We start from the raw sequence: 23394 nt of genomic DNA on the forward strand, positions 1-23394 counted from the left end.
TGGTGCTGGAGAAGACTCTTGTCTTGAGAGGCCTTTGGACTGCAAGGAGATCAAATCAGTCAATCCTAAAGGAAATCAACCCTGACTGTTCCCTGGAAGGCCAGATACCGAAGCTGAAGCTCAAATACTTTGGCCACCAAATGAGAAGGAAGCACTCACTGGAGAAGACCCTGATGCTGGGAAAGATTGAAGGTAGAAGAAGAAGGGGACAGCAAAGGATGAGATGGTTAGACAGTGTTATTGATGCAACAAACATGAAATTAACTCCGGAGGACAACAGAAGACTGGAGGGCCTGGCGTGATGTGGTCCATGGGGTCGCAAAGAGTCAAGACTCGACTGTGCGACTGAACAACAACAACTCATTCATGCCTTTTGAGGCATTCTCCCTGGAGGAATGTTACCAAAAGACAGAGATCATGTCTGAAAGAGAAAAGGAAGTGGGCTTCCCCTACACCATGCGAGAAGGTGAAGAAAAATCACTCAAGAGAAAAATCACTCATGGATAATATTAGGCACAAAGTTAGGCTGTACCACCGCAGCAAGTTCCTTGGCATACATCTCGTACCTCCCAGTCATCTGGAAAGAGGAAAAAGAACTTCAGTGCTCTTCCATCACTTATATCACTGTAAAAATTCAAACATACCAGTCCTAACCTGCTTCTCACTGCCATCTTCATGGAGATATGCTAGACGATCTGCACACAGGCAAGAAAGTCGTCCTTCCCAGAGATGGAAAACATTTGGCTATTGATTCCAGCAGCCTTTTGCAAGAGAGGAGATACTTTTCTCACTGTTGCCACAGCAGCCATTTAGGTCTGATGGAAACAACCCTCTGGAGTTGGCAGAAGGGCTCCCTTTTAGCAGCAGTGTGGGGTCCATTTCATGGGTGTGGGTGTGAGAGGTGGGTGTGGGGAAAGCCTTTCTGGTGAAAAAGAGTTGGGGTTAAACACTGCTAGTGAGAGCAGTGAGGACATGGTGAACCGGCCAGGCTTTGAGTGGCATGAGAGGAGGGATCACAGTTCCCTTGGCACATCTGCTGTGTTTGTTTTTAATCTCCTCTCTCTGGTTTTGCCACTGCATATTGCCTCTATTAAGGGCATCACGCCTCTCCCTCATCTCATCGTCTTGTCACATAACAGAGAGAGATCTGGCTACAGGTAAAGGCCAAAAATTAAATGCCTTTGGGTTTTCTCCTCTTCTGGGTCTCCCACAAGCCAAGCACCCTCTATTTATCATGTCCGAATGCCATCAAGTCTACAGCTGTAACTGCTACTGCCAAATGCCACAGGAAAATAACATGGAGGCTTTAACCCTGTATAAGGGAGCTGACCTACCTTGTTTTACTGAAGCCCAGCTGAACAGGGCAAGTAGTGTGGACCATCTCAAATGTTGCCCTCAGAATACATATGCTTGATGGTCTAGGAAGTGGAGAGGCCATGGTCTACAGGAATCACACCTCCAGATCCTCTGCTTGCCTTAGTGCTAGTTGGTGGGGAGTTCTCTAGACCAGGATGGTGCCTTTCAGCCTGTTCTGGTGGGAGCTGCATCCTCATAAAGGATTATGTTCAAAGCGTGGGGGTGGGGTGCCTTGTTTTTGGATGTCCTCTGTAACTCAAAATATCTTTTAGCAGTTTTTCTGGTATGCCATCTACACCACTACTTGGAAAGAAATGACCTTGCTATCATGTCGACACTTGGGTCATGTCAGACTACTGTAATGTATTCTACGTGGGGCCGTCTTTGAAAGTCTCTCAGAAACCTCAACTGGTTTAAAATGCTGCAACAGTTTTGTTAACAGGAACGTGACGTATCAGCCCAGTGCTGCAACTATCGACACAGGGCTCCAGTTTATTTCTGGGCAGAATTCAAAGTGCTGGTTTTAACCTAATAGATCTCCTAAATGGTCTCGATCCAGCATCTCTGAAAACATGTGCTCTCATCCCAAACTGCCTGTGCACTGAGGTCTGTCTCAAAAGCTCTGGGTTCTCCTACTACTTGAAATGAGTTGGTTGGTGTCTCCGGATGCATACGGCCTTATGAACTGAGATACCACACCCTGAAATATTCTCCCCATGAGATCCATCTGGCATCTTCACTTACTGGCATCAGTTATTTGGTCTGTTGCTCAATTCCTTGGTTTTTGTGTGAGACTTTGATCCACTGGATTCACTTACTGCTGATTATGCTGATGCCATTTATTGTAATTTTAGCTTTCACTATGTACTGTTTTCATGTGTTTTTAACTGCTGCCAGATATTTTGGAAAAAACTGTCATTTGGAAAAAAGCATATATTTTTTTTAAAAAATAATTTCGTAGCTCCCCCCCCCCCTTTCAGTCATAAAAGCTGGCTTTTATATAGTTTCCATCCTTGGTTATTTGAAGAGTCTGAACATTTAAAGATTTCCAATTCTACAAAGAGTAACCCGGACAGGTAAGTCTGCTCTTAAAGTAGCTTTAAATTGGCATAGCTCAGCTGAAGCAATCTATCATGCCTCCCTCATGTGCATGCACCCGCCTCTTTCCCGGTTCCACACTTTGCCCTCAGTGATAATGGATACCAACAATGAAAACCAGAATCATTCTAGAACTTGTAGAAGGCAGCAAGAGAAAGAAACTTATGGCTTCTTGTGCACATCTTACTAGTGTATGTGACTGTTAGACAATTTAATCCTGTCACTTTAAACATATTTGTATTGTTTAATATGTAGCATGAAATCTATCTCTTTGGCAGCACCAAGGCTGTGGAATGCCCTTCCAACAGAGGTTTGTAGGACTCCCTCACTGCCCGAATGCAGGAGGCAGGTGAATTCCATTTTCTTTCATTAAAGTTTTGGGCTTATTTAAGACTGCAGATTATTGAAATTGTATCATGGACTATGGCAATCATACTGAATTTGATGGATTTTTTTGGAAGCTGGTGTTATGGAATATTTCATCCGTTTGTTGAAAGCTGCCTTGAGAACTCAGTCAGTCAAACGTTTGTAGGAAAGAAAGAAATCTGAGCAAATTTGCACAGACAAAGCCTTACCTTAAAATTCCATTTGTCACCAACTTGCCTGCAAATATTTAGGTCCATCTCAGCCACCAAAAGGCCATCCTGGGTGCGGGAGAGTTCAGGGGTTCGGCTCCCATCTGGGGAAGCCACGTAGCTTGAGCCATAAAAATGACCCAAATCATGATGAGCTTCAGAAACAGCAACAAAATAAAAAAGCCATAGCAAGTTAATTACATAATTTAACATGCTGCTTGGAGGCTCTTCTTAAAGGAATTTCAAGGCACATTTTTTAATTGGTAAGGGGTTTCTCTCTCTCTCTCTCTATATATATATATATATAAATAGTCTCCCTGCCCATGCTCATCTGCCTAAATTAAAGCTTTCTAGGCGGCAGCAGCGTAACTACTTGTAACACATGGTTCTGCTATCTGGTAACTTATGTGGTTACATAATGAGCAGGTGGAATTGCCTTTGCAGGAGACAGTTCTAGGCGGGAGGAGCCCAATGATAGGCCAATGGAGGGGGCCTTCCAGTCGCACCTCTCCCCCAGGTGCAGACAGGTGGATTAACAGATTAATGGTTTTTGTTCCTTTTTCATTTTTAGTTCTGGTTTTATTGTTCTTTATGTCTCAATTGCTTTTTAATTTTTCATTTAATTTCTAACATGCCTGACTGAAGGACAGGTTTGGAATTCTTAAAGTAACTAAATGTAGACACAGGTTAATGCAGACTATGGCTTGAGGGTGGGAAACACCCTTTTTAAAATTGCAAATATTATTTACAGCATCGATGAGCCTTGCTACATGGTACAGAGCTGAGCTGCAAGCACAGTCTCATGGTTCTATGATTTCTTTTCATGAAAAAAGTGTCATGGAAAATTTCTAGAACCAACGTATCTTTTCAGTGTGTTCCCCTAGCAGGTAAAACAGAAACTTTTGTTGAATTTTCTTTGTAGAGGAAAGGACAAGAGTACGGCTTAAACTTATTTTTTTGTTCAGATCATGGCCACAGTTCAAAGAGCTGCTCTGATTCACACAAGACACTCTGCTAGATGAGATGGATTCCTTTGAACAGCCAATGCATAAACAGCTTTTGAAACACTCCTTGGCATTTTGCCACACAATATCAAGAGGTTAGTGAGGTTTCTGTTCAAGTGAAACAAATCTATCCAAGAGTCCTTTTGCACTGATATGGGGCTGCTTTTCTACAAGCAGCTGGATTCAGAACTACAGCGGATAATCAGAGAACCAGTATGGAGTAGTAGCAAGGGTCCACCTGGGAGAGCCAGCCATGACCCTCAATAGGTGACCTTCAATGCTCCCTCCAAGCTGTGGAAGTCTTGTGAGCAAAGAATTCTGCTTTGTGAGCTACTTTTGTGAGCGAGCAATTTGGCTGCTGCATAAATTAATTTGCTCTGGAGCCACCCTTCCTGAGCTAAGACAAAAATCTGTGAGCTGGAGGCTAAAAAACTGTGAGCTAGCTCACACTAACTCAGCTTAGAGGGAACACTGGTGACCTTAAAAGTTAAGCACTTTCTGTCCCAAGAATAAAAACAGGAGAAGGGGGGTGGGGGAGAACATGTACATTGCCCCGAGCCTCTTGGAGGAATGGCAGGATAAAAATGTAAGGTAGGTAGACAAGCACCCCCACCACCCGCCTCACAGCCACCTTCAGTGGCCATCACTGATGTGAGACTGAAGGCAAGCAGCAGAGAACAAAGAGCTGTTGATTCAGACTGTTATGTCCGCGGACCGCCACTAGGCGCCAGTGGTATGCAACCCGAGCTTTGATTCAGACTGTTATGTCCGCGGACCGCCACTAGGCGCCAGTGGTATGCAACCCGAGCTTGGCTCCGTAAGAACAATAGGGACTAGGATCCTGAGCCTATCGGAACTGTGGCGGGAAGTTCAAACCTTCCAATGGGACTGGTGGGTTTGCCTCTGGGACTGTATATAGTGCCGGTATTGTTGTTGCTGTGTTGTGTACCAGTAAACTATGAGCTGTTAATCACTGAGCGTCTGTCTTCTCTATGCGTGGAACCCAGTACGCAACACAGACTCCCACAGGAAAGAAAGAAAAAGGTGACTGCAGAACGTACCCTCCCCTCCATCTCCTGATGTGAAGGGATTTGGATAAAGTTCCTGCAATAAAACAAACAGAAGATGGCACTCTTGCTTCGTTCTGCCTCTCTCACAGCAATACAACACTCACATCCTTCACAAAACTAGATTAACAATGTTGTCTTTGTTATCTGACAGTCTTTGTAAATCTAATAAGATTCGTCTGGCTTTTGAATAAAGCATTGCCTTCTCCCTTTGGAGTGGCCTGTCTGCACATCCAGTCTACCAATTTGCTTAATGTTCATGAAACGCAAAACCCTCTCTGGGATGTGTGCCCCCTGGTTCACGCAAAACAGGCAAGGTGGAATCTTTTACTGCACTGCCTTCTGCTGGTGGCACAGAGAAACATTCACTAGCCACTTGCCACTCAGTGATGAGGACTGAATGGGAAGGGGAGGTTGGGAAGAGACATCGCAGCCACACCACAGCATGGGCACAACAGTTCATATTCTCACAGGTACAGTCTATTTGGTGGCGATACAGCCAAAGGCCCAAAAAGGGAAGGGTTGAAGAATATGTTGTAGGGGAAGATACGGTTACTGGCAACCTCTACCTCCCCCCAGGACACACTTGGTTGTGCACACACCTCTCTTACACCCAGCTGCCCCAAACTTTCTCTGTCCAGAGGACACGCATGACAGTTTCCTATGCCATAGCATCCTGGTACTTGCCAGAAATGAGAGGCACAGAGGTGAGGGTGCTAATGGAAGCAAACTGGAGATGGAATGCTGCTTACAGACCATTCTAAAAGGCAGACTGCTGATTAGAGAAGCACATTTCCCCCATACATCTATGATTAGGTATTTTAATGCTACTACATCATTCTGTTATGTACTATATTTTGAAACGAGCATCATTCCAAGTTACAACACATGAATGGAGCCAGCTGTGTGGGGGCAGGAGAACTGTACAAAATGACTTCTCATGGACCTGCTAACCCCCTATATTCACAGGAGGGCCAATGCACATACAAAGGAAGAGGGCTCAAGCGCGCTTCATTCATATCATGCACCCCTCAAGTATCCTTTCACAAGGTGCACGTCTGGCTGCTGCTGTCCCCATGACCTGGAATGCTACTCGTATGCACAAACAGGTATGAGAAGAGGCAGAGTCAGCATGTATAGCCTTGTTTCCTCTCTATATGACCTGGCCCATCCATGTATGTGTTACTCTTACTGTATCTGTGTGTGGACCCTAACAGCAGTGAGCCATGGGAAGCAAGCCCCTTTTGCCCATTGTATAAAGTAGTTCTGCTCCCAAGTTATAAATCTGAAAACTACAAGAGACTAAAAAATCTTACCGTTCCTACTCTGTTGATGGCACAGGTGAAGCAATGGTTAGCAATGGCAGCGTTTCTTGCCTCAATGGGCCACAAAGATTCACTGCAAAAATTATTTTGAAACAGAATGCATAATGCTATTGCTGCAGCACATGAAAGACCCATTTCAGAGACCACCTTCCTCCCCATTTCATTTCACAGAGGTTTTACACATGACAATGTTTTCAGTGGTTTTCCCACTGCTACCACTGATTCAATGCAGTGGCAACAGGACTTCCATGCTGTGGGTTTCCCTATTCCCTGCCCCAGTCCCACCAGTGACCATTCCGTCTCCCACTGTCACATGGCACTGTTTCCCCCACTGGTAATAAACGTTTCATTGATATGCCACTTAGCATTTTTTTTAAAATGAACCCTCCTCCCACCCCGGCAGGACTAAGGCAAAGAAAATGGCACCAGTGTGGACAGGACCAAGAAAGATTCAGACTTGCCTCTCCAAATGACATTCACCCAGGGTTTGCTCTGAATGCTCCAAAGAGATAATGGTGAAGAAGATTTCAGAAAGACCATAGCAAAGGCTGGAAACATCCAGAAGGTGAATGCAATCCCCATGATACCATGAGGAAGCGGGGGGGGGGGGGGCTTCCAACAGCATCCTAGCCAAAGCAAAACAACCTGTGTGGAAAACCCTATAGTCTCAACATGTAACCCAAAAGGGTTCTAGGGAGGGTTTCTCAGCTCCAGGAGCAAACAGACAGCTGCTTTCAGGGGCTGCTTCACAGCTCTGGCACTCTCCATGCCTGGATCATGAAGACCAGCATAAAATATATTATTGCCTGAGACAGAAAATCCTAATGGTACAATCTCCCTCCCACAACATGAAACACAATCCACCGGAAGGTTTTCTTGCACCAGTCTCATTGCAATGAATTGGAACTGTTCTTTCTTTAGGGGGAATTTTTTTTTGGGGGGGGGGCACATAAAACAACTAGATGCAACACCTAGTTTGGCCCTGGCAATGAACTAAGGACTAGGCGCCAAAACTAAATCTTCAAATTAAGTCAAACGAGTGTGAAAAGCAGTGGTACAGAAGCGCTTCACTGTACTCTATAGAGGGTGGTAAGAAATCTCTTCCCACTTTTCAAATTAGTCCCAATTTAAATGTACGACTTTGCAGGCAGACAGCATCTTGTTTAAAGTGGGCTGCTGCCCATGCAAGATACACATACCGTGTCGCAGCCCAGTTTAAATTAGATGCTGTACAAGTGCAAAGTCCTATGGGTGAATGCTTTTGCTTCACTAGTATCACATTTAAATCACGGCTGATGCCCTTGCCAAGTTAATAAAGCAATCAAGGGGCGAGAGCACCAATCATCCTGCCGCAATAAAACCACTCAGAGAAGCCAGGAAAAAAACACCTCAAATTGACATACAATTACACATCCGTTTCCTTTCTAAGGGGCATTGAAGCAATCCAACATTTTAAACAGTAGGCACAATCCAGCCAAAGTTCAGCTCCATCCCACATATGACCTTTAAGACATTTCATGAAATATGGTAGGAGAAAGGCAAGCAAAACCTGGCTTTGACCAGACAATGAAAATGGCACATCAAATTCCTTTCACTGTCAGTCAAACACAAATACAGTGTTGCTTCTCTTAAAGGAAGTTTCTGTAAAACCTCCAAATAAATTTGTTTTATATCCTCAATGTGATAAAATTAAAGCAAAATACAAATAAGACAAATAAAAGTATGGGCCAGCAATTGAAGAATAATCAACAGAAACCAAGAATAAATATGGTATTAACAGTAATGAACATGAAATTTCACAAAGACTGTTTGTATTCTGGCCATTGTTAAGATAGCAGCCGTTTTGAGTGTTTACCACAAAATTTCACTGTGTTTTTAAAAACAGTTTCCAATTACACAACCTCTCAACAGCCAAGGGAGAAACTAGTCCTATACACATATAGTTACAGAACAGCTAAACAAATAAGGCATAATGTCCTCAACCTCTGCATTACAGCAGACACAATATCATAAATCATAAGGACTATTCTGATCTCACCCTTCAAGCACCACAGAGGGAAATATGATTAAATCTGTAAAAGCCTCTCCGTGTTGGGATATTTGCTTGCCTTCTTTGCTCAGGATGCTGCTGTTGGTACTGAACAATCCAACCCGTCCCTTGGGCTAGCAGAAGCAGGGCCAGTTCTGCGGATCCAGAAATGTATTTATTGTATACATTTACTCATTGTTCCTCAACTAAAAGTAGTCTTCAGAGCAACTTGAGAGAGCCAGCGTCAGAACAGAATCTGGAAGAACCAGGTGCAAGTCTGCATTTGGCCATGGAAGCCTGCTGGGTGACCTTTGCCCAGTCACATGCTCACTGTCTAACTCACAGTCTAACCTACCTCACGAGGTTGTTGTGAGGATAAAATGGAAGAGGGGAGAATTACATAAGCCACCTTGAGTCCCCACTGCAGAGAAAGTTGGGGTATAAATGAAGTAAATAAATAAAGTTGCAAAATAGCAGAATGTACGAAACTAACTAAGCTCACTACTCCTCCTGGCTCTGGTAGAAAGGGTGACTGGAACATGCACCTTCTTCCCAAAGATGATAGACAGAATAGAGAATTCCAGCCCGGGTTGGCTTTCCTCTCCTGATTTTGCAGTGAAGCACTCCTGGTATATAATATACTCAGCCTCCAGAATTTGCTTTTCCTTATTACAGGATTTGATTTTTTTAGCACCTTGGGCTGATGCAGGAGAAAAAAAATCTTAACACTCTTATGAAACAGAACGGCAGAAGCCATAGGGCAGCATGAGCCAAACTGAACACAATTTCATGGAAACCAGAGTACACTTCTGCAAGCGAAAGATTTGCTGACAACACAGGATAGCATCTCTTGCAGGGAGCACACTAGATTCTAAATGTACCTGAGTTTCCCAATCGTTGCAGAAGGATTAAAGATGATCTCTGCTCCATTCAAACTGTACATGAGCCAGTTGAGGGGATGATGGCGCCCAAAGCAAATATTCACAGCAATCTTCCCAAACTGAGTCTGAAACACTGGATGTCCTCTGTCCCCTTCCATGTAGTAGGTTGACTGCAAGACACACACTAGGATGCCTTAAAGGACAGAAAGACACTTCACCAGAAAACACTCACAATACAATACAATTCTGTCCCAAAAGCTTCCTTCTTGATGTAAGCCTCTAGGCTAGTGAGCCAGTCTAGGTAATGGGGCAAAGGGGCAGACCTATTCCTTCGTTCACTTCCTCAGCTGGCACAATTGCAACCCTGAGGTGCCCTCCTGACCCTTCTCAGAAGCATTTGTTTAACGTAAACATATTTTAGCATAATGTCTTCTGAGAGCAAAATATGAGCCTCCTTGATATGGAATGGGGGAGGGGGGCAGGAAGGGAGAAAATACTTGCAGCTCTGCTTTATATTCATTATCAGTTTAATAGAAGAGATCAAAGAAACCAGCCATGGTCCCTTCTCAGCAGAGTACTAAACAGCAGCATCTGCAGGGATGGAAATTTGCAGACAGATGCGTAACCACCTTATACCAGGGCACAGACTGTTGTTCCTTGGCTCTTCCCCATTAGGTAACAGTTGAAAAATCCAGACCAACACAAACTGTACAGGACAAGGAGAAACAGCACCGCTAGGTTGCCCTGAGCCACAAATGTTCCTGATTTTCCAGGCCCAGCACACATTGATTGCACAGCAGTGCAGCGGGGGGTGCAGACAAAGCCTGTGCTGCTAATCATCACTTCTTACTATTGAAGAGCAATTAAAACTCTTCCAAAATAAATCAGAAAGAAGCCCTGCCTTTTCTGTTGAAACAAAGCCACCCTTATGTTGCTGTGGAGGGTCAATAAAAAACCCACTCTCTTTGTGATTTTTTTAGTATTTTGTTTCATGACTATAAGGAGAGGAAATGTCTGCTTTGTGGTGGGAAGGAGACTGACAACATATCAGTTCTTTCTCTCCACTTCCACACTGAAAGTCCAAATCATCTCCACAGTAACTAATACTGATGTCTCGAAGGGGACTGACTTTATGAACATGCCCTCCCACAGAGCTAAAAAGGTCAATGACTCCCCTTCCCCTTTACCTTTGGGAAGAGGGCTGACAGCTAACTTTTACTTTTGTCTCCCACTCTCAATCTGCAAACAGCCTAGTGTCTTTAAAATGACAATATTTTTCCTAGTCTGTATGGTATACTATAAGAGAAGCAGAAGGTCTGGAGAACCTACCCTCTGTAGCCACTTTAAGACTTCTATTTCTCCGAGACCACCATGCCCCACCAGCTGCCATTTTCTCCAGGGGAATTAATTGTAGTCTGGAGATGAGTTGTAATTCTGCGAGAACTCCAGCCTTAGAAACATGGCAGTTGGCTGTTCTCTGGCAGCTTAAAGCCAGTTAAGGAAATTTATGGTAGCTACACTAGTACATTTTCTTATGTGAAATCACAACTGCACTGTGCCATTATATGTTTATTTTTATTTATGCATTCATTTTATTGGTCTTGTATCCCGCCCTCCCTGCAAGCAGGCTCAGGGCAGGTTCCATCAGTCTCAATATATAATACAATTTAAAATAACATAGATCATAAAGTGCCATGTATAATTTAACCAGATGTCTCAGCAGTTTAGATGGTTCCTGTTTAGAAGAACACCCACAATCTAGTTGCCCATGAAAACTGGGGAATGTGTGTGTGCGTGTGTGTTAAGTGTCATCAAATCGCTTCCAAGTTATGGCAACCCTTTCAATTAATGACCTCCAAAATATCCTATCATTAACAGACTTGCTCAGGTCTGACAGAGGGTCACAGCTTCCTTGATTGAGTCAATCCATCTCATATTGGGTCTTCTTCTTTTCCTGCTACCTTCAACCTTTCCTAGCGTTAGTGTCTTTTCCAGTGATTCTTATCTTCTTAAAATGTGACCAAAGTAGAATAACTTTGGTTTGGTTGTTTTGGCTTCTGTGGAGAGTTTAAGCCTAATTTGATCTAGAACCCTCCATGATACCTGTAAAACTCTCCTCCAACACCAAATTTCAAATGAATCAACTTTCTTTCTATCAGCCTTCTTCATTTTCCACCTTTCACACCAATACATAGTAATGGGGAATTTATAGAGGGAAATAACTAATGGTCTTGAATACCTTAAAGACTAACTGATTTATAGTGGCATAAACTTTCAAGTGCCAGAGCCCACTTTGTCAGATGTATAAAAACACAAATGGGTAAGAAAACTACAAAAATACGGCATGCTATAGCATGACGATATTGTGAGTAAGGATGATGGCAGCAAAGGACAGCACTTCTCCCCTACCCTCGTTTCTGCACAAAGCCATCCAACAGAACTTTACTGAATTGCCCAGGGCTTTTTGACCTCAAACCCCCAATGATTAATGTATGGCTGACTAGGTTGCTCCCTGTGATTTGTCTGCAAGGGATTATACAAATAAAATTACACAAATAAAATTATTCATAATAGAAACAGAGTCTGAAAGTAGCTACAAAGGGTATCAAATTCAATCAATCAATAGTTTATTAGGATCAAGGGTCAGCAGAAGCTACAAAGGGTAGATAATCTAGGATTTCTGCTTCTCCTATGATATACCATAGAGACTATGAGATTGTCATTGGGGGAGGAGCTGTGGCTCAGTGGTAGAGCATCTGCTTTGCATGCATTAGGTCTCAGGTTCAATCCCCAGCATCTCCAGCTAAAAGAAGAGGTAGGAGATGATGTGGACGACCTCTGCCTGAGGCTTTCAAGAGCCACTGCCAGTCTATCTTCAACACACCTATGATCTAAGTATAAGGCATTCATGCATCATCTGTAAAGATTCCATGAGTTTCACAGATCAATCTCAGAATGCTATCAGAGCAATCTTTTAGCAGCTGCTTGAATGAACTGCAATTGTTGTAGCCTGAGGATGTGGCCAAGTTGCTTGGAGAGGCAAGGCTTACCTCCTCTACGTTCAGCCCATGCCTTTTTAGAATTATTAGATGATGCTGAGGGGTACTAACTGGGAGGCAGTGAACTTTTCTTAGAGGGAGAGATGGTTTCAGCCACCTTGAAGGGAACAGTTGTAAGTCCCCCAAAACTCTTCCCTGGCTGTTTTAGTGAAGGTTTTAGTGATCGTATTGGCTCTTCTTTTTATGCTGCAGTTTCCTGTGTTTATGATATTTTACTTGCTGTTATTGCATCATTTGAGTATTGAGTACTGAGCTGCCTTAAGAACTATTTGATTAGGAGACCAGGACAAAAATGTTTTAGATGAAGTAGAAAATGCTAAGTAGTGCTGACCAATGGGTTCAACAAAAAGCTACCACTAACCTCATTAAAGTCTCCAATCCGTGGGATGTGATTCTTCCTGCTTTTTCCAAGGACAGCACCAGAGTTTGAAATCACCACTGCAGTATTCCACAGAGTTCCTCCATGAATATCATCTCTTTCCAGGATTGGAGACACCACAACCATATTATGTTTCTTGGCTAGCTGCAGATACCAATTTTATAAGAACATAAGAAGAGCCCTGCTTGATCAGACCAATAGTACCTCTAGTTCAGGATCCTGTCTCACACAGTGACCAACCAGTTCCTCTGGACAGCCAACAACAGGGCACAGAGGCAGAGGCCTTCCCCTGATGTTGCCTCCTGGCTCTGGGATTCAGAGGATTAGTGCCTCTGAATGTGGAGGCTCCCCTCAGTCACCATGGCTAGTAGCCATTGATAGACTTATCTTCCATGAATCTATCAAATCCCCTTTAAAGCTGTTTATTCCTGTGGCCATCATTACATCCTCTGGCAGCAAATTCCACATTTTAATCAGTCTTTGTGTAAGGTAGTATTTCCTTTTGTCTGCCCTGAACCTACTGTCCATCGGTAGGAAAGTGCAAGAGTCCAGTAGCACCTTAAAGACTAACAAAATTTCAAATATCTGAAGAAGTGACCAGTGACTCACGAAAGCTCATACCCTGCCACAAATGTTGGCTGCAGTCACACGTAACAGAAGCCACACAAGTGAGACGGAAAACAGCCGGAGTTTCCGGGCGCGATCTCACCAGCACATCTGGGAAGCGTAGCACTCCCGTGGCTCAACCGAGGCTTCCAGCCGAAACTGCGTGGCAAAAAACTAGTACCTTGGAGGTATTAGTTTCCGGAAACTGCGGGGCAAGGGCGGGCGTCTGATCGCGTTTCCGGTGGCATCCGGCGCCCGCCCATGTCCCCTTGCAAATAAGGTGTGTTTTTTTGTCCAAGTCTCTGTGGATGTGCATGCGCACCCAACGGAGCATGCGCATTTGTCATGTACACAAAAATAAAAAACAGTTTGCTGCGGCGCGCGCTTCTTCGTTGTGCGCCGGCTTGTCCTGTGATCGGCACCTCTCCCTTGCCATGGAACCTCCATGGTACCTCCACAGGACCTCCACAGGAGGTCTGATCACATAACTGTGCAGTAGTTTGCCCCAGGGCAAACAGCCACGCTTCTCCTCTGCAGTTTCCTGCCCGTGTGACCGGGGCCGTTGTTCGTCTTTAAGGTGCTACCAGACTCTTGCTCTTTTCTACTGTTACAAACAGACTAAAACAGCTACCCATCTTGATCTGCTGCCCCATCAGTTTCATTGGATGCCCTCAAGTTCTAGTATTTTGGGAGAGGGAGAAAAAGTACTATTTGTCAACTCTTTCCACCCCATGCATAATTTTATAAACTTCTACCATGTCCCCCTTTAGTCATCTCTTTTCTAAACTGAAAAGTCCCAGATGCTTCAGCCTCTCCTCCTAGGGAAGGTGCTCCACATTTAACATTCCATTACAATAAAAGGAGTGAGTTTTGTTCACATTCAAACTGCCAGGAGAATGACTGGGCCAAGGCAAATCAGAAATAATGACTGGGCCAAGGCAAATAAGAACAGGTGTAGAGCAACCCCCATAGGAGCTATTTGTGAGTACTAATGAGTTTATTTTAAAGTTTCAGAACAGATTCACAGAGCTCTATCAAAGATTCTTCAATTATGTTAATTCTCTTCGATCTCATTTGAGCCCTCAGAAGCAGAAGTTGCAGGACAAACTGGAAGAATTTTTTTCCTAATGCTATATGCCAATCATAATATAATAATAATAAATAAATAAATGGTTAAACAAACAAACAAATGGTTAAACAACGTCTGTAACACAATGTCATTATAAAGGAGAACCCAATGCAGAGGTTTCACCAAGAATATCAAAGACTTATTGCTGATTTCCATAGGCATCATATGGTATTTGTCTGATTAATTTCAGTAGTAATTAACAGTACACAGATCCTAATACAACTTAATGATTACCTTACCATGCTAAACAGACAACAGTAGCATTTGTAACACTAAAAAGAAAATCCTTACAGGGCGACAATATAAAACAGTTTGCTTTTAAGAGATAATGTGGATTCAACATATCGTCTTCAAAAGTAAAAACAAATAAAATAATTGCTTTTGGTCCCTAGAAAATCTTTTGTGTTACAGTTCAGTACTGGTTACTCATGTCTTCTTTGATCCAGTTACAGTCCCCTCTTCCTTCTCCTTATGACATTTTCTTTCCATAAATATTTACCATTATGAGGTAAGTGATCACACACATAGAATCATTCCATGCTGAACCTAAGTTAGACTGAAAACAGCAGTATGATCAATCTGCAAGACTATTATGATAGTAAAAATACCGTAACAGGTTTACCAAAATTTGTTAAGATTATCTGGAACTGAAAACCTTAATTATGTTCAGAACCAGGAAACAGTCCTAGATCCTCCTTTAACTGGGAGCATTTGAAAGTATTTCTGCTAAAAACAGAATAACTCCGCTTTGAAGAAAAATTGTTATGAATTAATTACCTATTGGTATTTAACCTCAGAGTATAGCTAAAATTTATAAAATTCTTGAAAAATGCTGGAAATCAAAGAGAGCAGATTTTTTGCACTGCTGCTAGCAAATCAAAGACTTCTCAGTATCATATAATAAATATGACTAATAAGATGCTCAAAGGTAACATCTCTATGGAACCTAAAGCTGGTTTACTTTTAATAGTTAGAGAAAATAATTGTTGTTTTCGACAATAGCTGTGGCTAGACTACTACTTGCAGTGTAAAGGGAATCTAAAGGCATCTCTCATTGCCATCCAGCCTTCATATTGTTGGCCTCTCCATTCCCCCTCCATCTTGGCTTTGTGCCACTCACACAGGGCCCAAAAATAATAGCTTTGGGTCGTTGCCATTACAAATCCTGAAGGTTGACTAGACGGGGGACAGGATTGGAGGCACACTCACCATGATCCCATCACAGCTTGCCGGAAAACAACGGTCTCAGAGAGATCTGGCCCATCTGGTGCTGGGGCTTTTGGACTATTAACTAGAACTGCTCAAAAACTAATCAAGGGGCATTTCGACACAAGTACTTGTCACTCCACTCACATTCATTTGGAGAAAGAACTCCCACCACATCAGCATCTTCAGTTAAAAATTTCTTTTCCAACTTGACTTGATATATTCATACGTTCCACTGAGGTAGCCAAGACAGATTCTACTGACCCTCCTTGTGTACTCAAACTTCTCTTTTCATTAAGAGTTCCCAGTATTTGGAAACTCTCCCTATCACATCATTGTGCCAGCCAGGGAGCCTCCCAGTGAGTTCACCTAGGTTCTCCTCTCCTTTCCCAAGTAAAAAAAAAAAAGGGAAACTTCTGCATCCTATTCAGTTCCAAGTCTTATAACTGAAGACAAAAATCTACCCTCAAATGATGCATGGTACTCAGATCCTGTTATGTTCTGCCCTGTACATTTAAAGCTTGCATACTGATATGGGATCATTTTTTGACAAAGGGGTTATTGGTGTGTATGTCATCCCCTCAAGCAGGGAGTAAATCTAACCCAGCAGCTACTGTCAAAGATTTCTTCCTTATGCTCAGTCTTCCCCATAGTGAGTTTGGACAAGACTGGAAAGCAGGCCTCATTCACACAAATACGTGTGTAAACTATACATGTGTTTTCCCAACACACACAGTAGCACTCAAAGGTTAAATAATGACTTTAAACACTCTGGAATTGTTATTAACAGCTCTAAAAGTAATACGTTTTTTGATGTTTGTACTCCTGTGCTAGTTTTAGAGGTTGTCTGTAAGATGTTTTTTTTAATATTTTTTGAACTAAATATAATTTTTCTATTGAATCCAAATGTTTTTTTTTTAAATGTGATTTTTAACCAATAAAAGTTTTTAAAATTTGTGGCTAAATTGTGTTTTGCTGTTTATAACATCTGTATCTTGAACTAAATAATACTTTCCAAGACTCCTCTGTGGACACAATCACTGGCTCACTAATTAACCGCAGGCTCAATCCACCAAAAGTCCTCTTATTCACAACTCAACATAGAGAGCAGGAGTCACACAAGAACATATCTGTGTGGGTGGATACATGAGCTGAAGTCTTTATTTGAACTACTTATATCCTTTGACTTCAGTAGAACTGATGGAGCCTAACTGTGCCCAGTATGGCAACTCAGGTCTGCCATTCTTCAATGGGCCCTGTCAGCAACTTTAGCTTCTGACCCTTACATTAAGGATGTTTGTGCTCCCTCAGTTTTGCAGACAAACTGCACACGGCTAAGAAATATCTTTTATATTGCACATTGTCTATTTTGATACAGTCCTAGTCAGTGTTTGAAGTGTGGTATAAAATAAGAGAGACAAGAATTCAGTTTCCAACCTTCTGGCAGAATCTTGTTGTTGGGCCATCTTCTGCTGATTCAGCAAACTCTGTCCAAGGAAGCTTCTCTCTTGTACAGAAAGCAAAAGGCATTGCTGGAAAAACACCAGAGCAAGAAATCAACACCTGTTATGTAGTGGGTAGCCGCATGGATGAACGACAGACAACGACGTGGTGCATAGCACGCTTTATTAGCACACAACAAGACAAGAGATAAACGGCCGGCAGGCCAACTATATACACACCTGGGGACCGCCCCTGGTCACCATTGGTGGGTTCAAATCTCCCGCCACGGATCCCATTGGTTCCCCAGAGGAGGGACTAGGATCCTAGTCCCTATTGTTGTTCGGACTGAAGCTAGGGCATATGCGCTGACCTCCGGTGGCGGTCCGCGGACACTACACCCCTCCCCCCATAGTCCGGACCTTGCCCTATGAAACATAGTCTTTCAGGTACGCTGGAGGCTGACGTGCCCTTGCTGAGCGTCTGGGTCCCTGTGCTGGGGCCTCGGGAGGCCTGACCTCCGGGGCGGGTGCTACCGGTGGCGCCGGGGCTTCCGCGGCCGCAGGTTCGGGCTCCGGGGGCCTCTCTTCGGCAGACGGGGGCTGGGTGCCCCGGAGTGAGTTCTCTGGTGCTGAACCTTAGTCATCGTTCTGAAAGCCAGAATAATAACAAACAAAAAGAAAAAAAATCCAGCCTGTTCCCAGGCTGCATTTTCCCAGAGTCACCTGGATGCACAAGACAACAACCCTGGTTTTGATGCTTAACGTTTCATAGTTGACGCCAAGATCTTTCTATTTCTAGGATTATTATGCAGGCAACTTTGTTTAGTGCCAGACAATAGGCTACTTCTTTGTCTTGGAATAAAAAATTATATTAACATGATTATCTTTTCAAGTTCACCCCACTGCTGGGCTGAATTCAGATATCACTGCAAATATACAATGCTCTTGAGAATGGAGATGACTCACACACTTAGGAATTTCCTCCCCACATCAACAACAGATGTTGTTCTGTTACAACAACCACTGTCTACCCCACTCTGCCACACAGCTTGTGGGGCACCCTTGGGCTCATTGCTCTCTCTCTCTTACACACACACACTAACCTATCCCACAGGGCTGTTGTGAAGAAAAGCTGGAGAAGGGGAGAAGCATGTCTACTGCCCTGAGCTCCACAGAGGAAGCAAGAGATGAAACTGTGACAGATTGATCTGACCACTGGCACATGAGACACCTCTGGTTGGATTCTTCCAAACAGTCTCAGTTCAGGCAGGTGACTCTGCCCTGATTCTACACTGTATGGAGCTGGGGGGAGGTATTGACGTTACAAAGCAGGAAGTTGAGTTGCAGAATGGGCATGCTGGACAGAGCTGTGGCAAGGAGCAAAGCTGTGAGGCTATACAGTGTTTGGCAGTGGAAGGTACATAGCAGGAAACTGTTTTCTTCTGACAGGGCTTCACAATTTCTGAATCCTCTGAGGACTTTTTTTTAACTTCTACCTAAATAAGAGGTCTGTGCCTTTGAAAATCTCATGCCATACCAATAAAAAAGCTCCCTGCGTGATCACTCAATCATTCCCTTCTGCAGAAATTAAGCAAAATTACCCAATTCAAATAAGGCTGCCTGTTGCATCTGTACATGAGTCACTGCTCTAGACTTGTCTCCTTATAGACCAGTGAGTCACAGAGGAAAGACAAGGGGGCAGGCTCCTCTGAAGGTGGATCATTCTTATACATTGTAAAAGTCTTCTGGGGTATGAATGAAGAGTTACTCCTATTTCGGGGGGGGGGGAGTATGGCATGTATCAAAAGTTTGGAAAACTCTAGTTTAAAGAAAGAGATATTGCCCAATGACATAACACAAAAAAAGGGTAGCTGAGAGAAAACATGAATGAATGACATGGCTATAGACAACCACTGAAAATTCTTTCTGGGGAGGCTTGAATGGGATCTTGACCGGGCCTTGCTCTTCTCCAGGAGTCTGTCATTCTTCTTTCAGCATTTGATGTTTGTTTATAAATCTGGAGAGTTTCTATTTAATTATTATTGCAAGCTTTAATGTAGCATTTTAATTGATCTGGGGGTTTGAGCATTAATTACATCAGAGCCTCCCAAATGCAGGGAAACAAAGCAAAATGCCACTCACTCCAGGCCTCCTGGAAACAGACTACATTCACTTTACACATCGCGGCCACCTCCACGATCTCTTCTATGCGCCTGTGCAGGGCAGCTACCTAGAAAACAACAGAACTGCTGTAAAAGTTTACACGTAACATCTGAACAGTTCAATTTTACTATATAACCTGAATATAGAACCTTCTGCTGAAAAGCAGTAAATAAATACAGTAAGTAATTAATGTTCCCATTTTGCTTCCAACTCAGGCACAAACTAAATCCCAAGTTTAACTTCTGATGGATTTGAAATGCCTCAATAAAAAGCAGTGGGGGTCTCAGTGTACTGCTGTGAAGAAGAGCTGATAAAGAGTATCTTGGACAGGCAGATCCTGGTGCTGCAGATATTCTTATCTATTCCTTTGAGGTCTACTCCCATTCTAAACCTTGTTAGGACTCTGTTTAGAACAGTGAAGCTGGAATGTGTGGCACTTCTCAAACTGAAAAGGGTGCCCTCCCTCCCTTTATACTCCTTTTTTCTGCTGTAAATAACACAATACTCCCTGACACAACTCTCCCTGCAACTCCATCAAAGGATGGAGGACTGTATGAAGCACTGTCAGAGTTTTAATAACTATATCTGTTTCACTTTAACCCAATGGTTCTCACTTCTAAATTGATTGTACTGTTGGAGGCCACACCTAAACTTGCTGTACTTTTTAGATCCACTCACAAAGTTAACTCCATATCATTTACCTGCACCAGTATAAAATTCAGGCATCTTAGATCAGTTAACAGTGAACAAGCTTACATTCTATATTTCATTTTTATTATTTCCATATGTGTAGCATTACTGAATAAAAGGCTCTACTTCATGGCTATTTTGCCCTTCATGCAGAAAAAACCCCAAATTTACCACTGAGCTTCCCAAAACCTACTCTCCCAACTCATCCTCATTTTCCTTTTGATATAACAAAGTTTGAGTCCAGGGGTACCTTTAAGACCAACAAAGTTTAATTCTGGATATAAGCTTTCATGTCCATGCAATTCAGATACATTGAAACAAGACTTCCTCAACCATTACATATAGGTGGGGAGGCAGCTGACAGGAAGGGCTAATTAGAGTCAAGATGCATAAGTAACTGAGCAATAAATACAGCTAAGATTAGATTAAAGCAGTTGGTAAAACCTGTGAATAGCAATTAATTAGCATACAGATAATAAAAGAGTTAACACGAGAGAACTAAGTTTGAGTCTAGTGGCACCTTTAAGACCAACGAAGTTTATTCTTGGTATAAGCAAGAACTGAGTGACTTAGTATGTGTAGTGAGATAAGGACCCAACATCTCTGTTAAGCCCTGGGGGTTCCATTGTCCTGAGTGTTGTAATAACTTGTAATTCAGCAATCTCCCGTTCTAGTCTGTTTCTGAAATTCCTTTGCAATAAAACAGCTACTTTGAGGTCTCCCAGAGTTACTGGGAGGTTGAAATGTTCTCCTGTAGGTTTCTCAATTTTGTGATTCTTGATGTCAGATTTGTGTCCATTTATCCTTTGGACCGGTTTGCCCTATGTAGAGAACTGAAGGGCACTGTTGGCATTTAATTACATGTACAATGCTAGAAGATGAGCAAGTGAATGTGCCTGAGATGGTATAGTTGATGTTGTTAGGTCCAGTGATTGTGTTGTCTGGGTGTATGTGGCAGCAAAGCTGGCATCTGGGTTTATTGCAAGCTCTGGTACCAGTGTCTATGTTCAAATCACTGTATTATGTTGTATTATTGTGGGTGAGAGTTGTTTAAGATTGGGAAGCTATGTGCAAGAAAAGGTTTGCCCCCAGTACTTATGAAAGAGAACTGTCATTATCCAGAAGTTGTAAGCCACTGATGATGCACTGAACTGATTTGAGTTGGGAGCCTATGTGACCACTAGTGGTATTTTGTTATTGTTCCTTTTGGGCCTGTATTGCAACAGGTTTTCTCTGGCTTTGTTATTCTGTTTCTTGACTTCATCAGGTGGATGTTTTAGTTCCAAAAAGGTTCGTTGTAGATCCCTCAGGTGAGAATCTCTTTCTGTAGGATTGGAGCAGATGTGGCTGTAGCATACAGTCTGGCTGTATACAATGGATTGTTTGGTATGTTTAGGATAGTAGCTGGAGGCATGTAGATACGTTTGTCCATAAGTAGGTTTCCAGTATAAGGTGGTGTCTATGCATCCATAGTATATTTTTACAACAGTGTCCAGAAAATGTATTTCTTGTTCATTGTCAGGATGGTGGGGTGAAAGTCATTGAATGCCTGGTGGAATATGTCCAGGGCTTCTTTACCATGTGTCCATACAATAAAGATGTCATCAATGTATCACAGGTATAAGAGAGGTGTGAGTGGGTAGGAGTTTAGGAAGCATTGCTCCAAGTCGGCCATAAAGATGTTAGCGTACTGTGGGGCCATCTGGGTGCCAATGGCTGTACCATTGATGTGAAGGAACAAATTGTCACCATATTTGAAGTGGATATGGGTGAGAACAAAATGGCACAGTTTGGTGGCAAAGTCAGCTGTGGTGTTGTCAGAAATTATGTCCCTTATGGCTTGTAATCCCTTTTTGTGGGGGATGTTGGTTTACAGAGATTCGACATCCATGGTAGCTAAAATAATATTCTCTGGATTGTATTTTCCTCAGAAAGTCTGTGGTGTCACACACATAACTAGGAGTGTTGATGGCATAGGCATAGAGCAGAGTCCATGTATCCAGATACCCTGACAGTAACAGTGCCTATGCCTGAGACAATGGGGTATTCTGGGCTGCTGAGTTTGGGTATTTTGGGTAGAAGACAAAAGGTACCTGGTCGAGGTTCCTGTGGTGTATATGAAAGGATCTGTTCCTGAATGTGTAGGGGTAATTTATAATCTTGTTTAGTTCTTTTTTGTATTCCTGTGTGGGACCTGAGTCCAGTTGTTTGTAAAAAGCAGTATTTGAGAGTTGTCTTTGAGCCTCCTGGATGTAGTCTGATCTATTCAAGATGACAACAGCTCCACCATTGTCTACCTCTTTAATTATAATATCTGGACTGTTCCTGAGACTGTGTATGGCCTTCCTTTCAGCATGGTTGAGATTCTGTTGTATGCAATGGTGTTTGTTGATCACATCGGTTTGGACTTTATGGTGAAAACATTTGCTGTAAAGATCCAGTATGGCATTGTGACCATCATTTGAAGTGTTGTTTTGATGGCAGTTGGTGGTTAGTATCTTGCTCATTGGTGGGCTGGAGGGATGGTAGCTGTTTTCCAATAGATTGTGTGATGGTATGTTGTGAAGATGCTGCCTGTTCTTTCTTGATCTGTTCTTGCATACATTGAAAATACTCCTTCAGCTGTAGACAGGGGAAAAAGGCTTCCAGGGCCCACTGAACTGATTAATCTGTGTGGATTTGGTGGGGCAGAATGAAAGCCCACATGAAAGAACTGATTCCTCTGCAGGGCTGAGCCTGTGCTGTGAAAGGCTGATATTGTTGGAGGAGTTCTTGTTGTTAAGATTAGCAGCCTGTGGGTAGGAGAGTATTTTTGTTGCTTCAGCAACTCCAGTTGAGAGTTGTAGATGGTTTTCTTTTCTTATTGAAATTTTGTCAAGCAGATCGATTCCTCGTAGAAGTGTCCAGTTCAGAGAGTTTCTCCTTGATCAGCTTCTGTTCATAATACAGCCCACTGATCAGATGTCTGAGTAGCTTTTTGGAGAATGTGAGACAATTTTTCTGCATAGCTCATAGGATAAGTGGACTCTAAATTCTCAGTCTGACATGTAACTCATCAGTTTGAGAACTACTGTAACTTTGAAGTGAGAGCAGATTTAAAGAATGACATGGTCTTCCATCATATCTTAAGTATATCTTAATGTGCATTCAGAAGAGAAAGAAAGCCTATTGTAACAAATCCAAACAAGCATAACTTCTTTACTAAGACCAATGAAAACAATAAATATATATGAACATAGTTTTAAGATGATTCTGGAAGCTCTGGGAAGATTACATTCATTTATGCCCAGTGCAGATCTGATATGAGACAAAGAAACAACAGCATTTCCCCTTTGAAAGTAGTTATAACTTCAAGAGCTATTCAGATCTGTCTGGAAAACTTCCT

At 42.7% G+C, this 23394-nt stretch overlaps 1 protein-coding gene across 1 annotated transcript in view; it reads right to left on the reverse strand.

Annotated features, from left to right (window-relative positions):
• Positions 1 to 297: 297 nt before the first annotated feature.
• Positions 298 to 23394, reverse strand: part of UPB1 (ureidopropionase, beta) — a 29332-nt gene continuing 6235 nt past the window's right edge. Inside the window, exons 3-10 of the mRNA XM_015416710.1 lie at positions 19299 to 19386; positions 17152 to 17246; positions 12756 to 12917; positions 9336 to 9505; positions 6417 to 6498; positions 5095 to 5137; positions 3030 to 3184; positions 298 to 577 (exon numbers count right to left, since the gene is read on the reverse strand). Of these exons, the coding sequence (XP_015272196.1) occupies positions 494 to 577; positions 3030 to 3184; positions 5095 to 5137; positions 6417 to 6498; positions 9336 to 9505; positions 12756 to 12917; positions 17152 to 17246; positions 19299 to 19386 (879 nt within the window). The 3' untranslated portion in view covers positions 298 to 493. The remainder of the gene's footprint in view (positions 578 to 3029; positions 3185 to 5094; positions 5138 to 6416; positions 6499 to 9335; positions 9506 to 12755; positions 12918 to 17151; positions 17247 to 19298; positions 19387 to 23394) is intronic.

The sequence above is a fragment of the Gekko japonicus genome, unplaced genomic scaffold, assembly GCF_001447785.1.
Source record: "Gekko japonicus isolate JY-2015 unplaced genomic scaffold, Gekko_japonicus_V1.1 scaffold16, whole genome shotgun sequence".
Classification (NCBI taxonomy): domain Eukaryota; kingdom Metazoa; phylum Chordata; class Lepidosauria; order Squamata; family Gekkonidae; genus Gekko; species Gekko japonicus.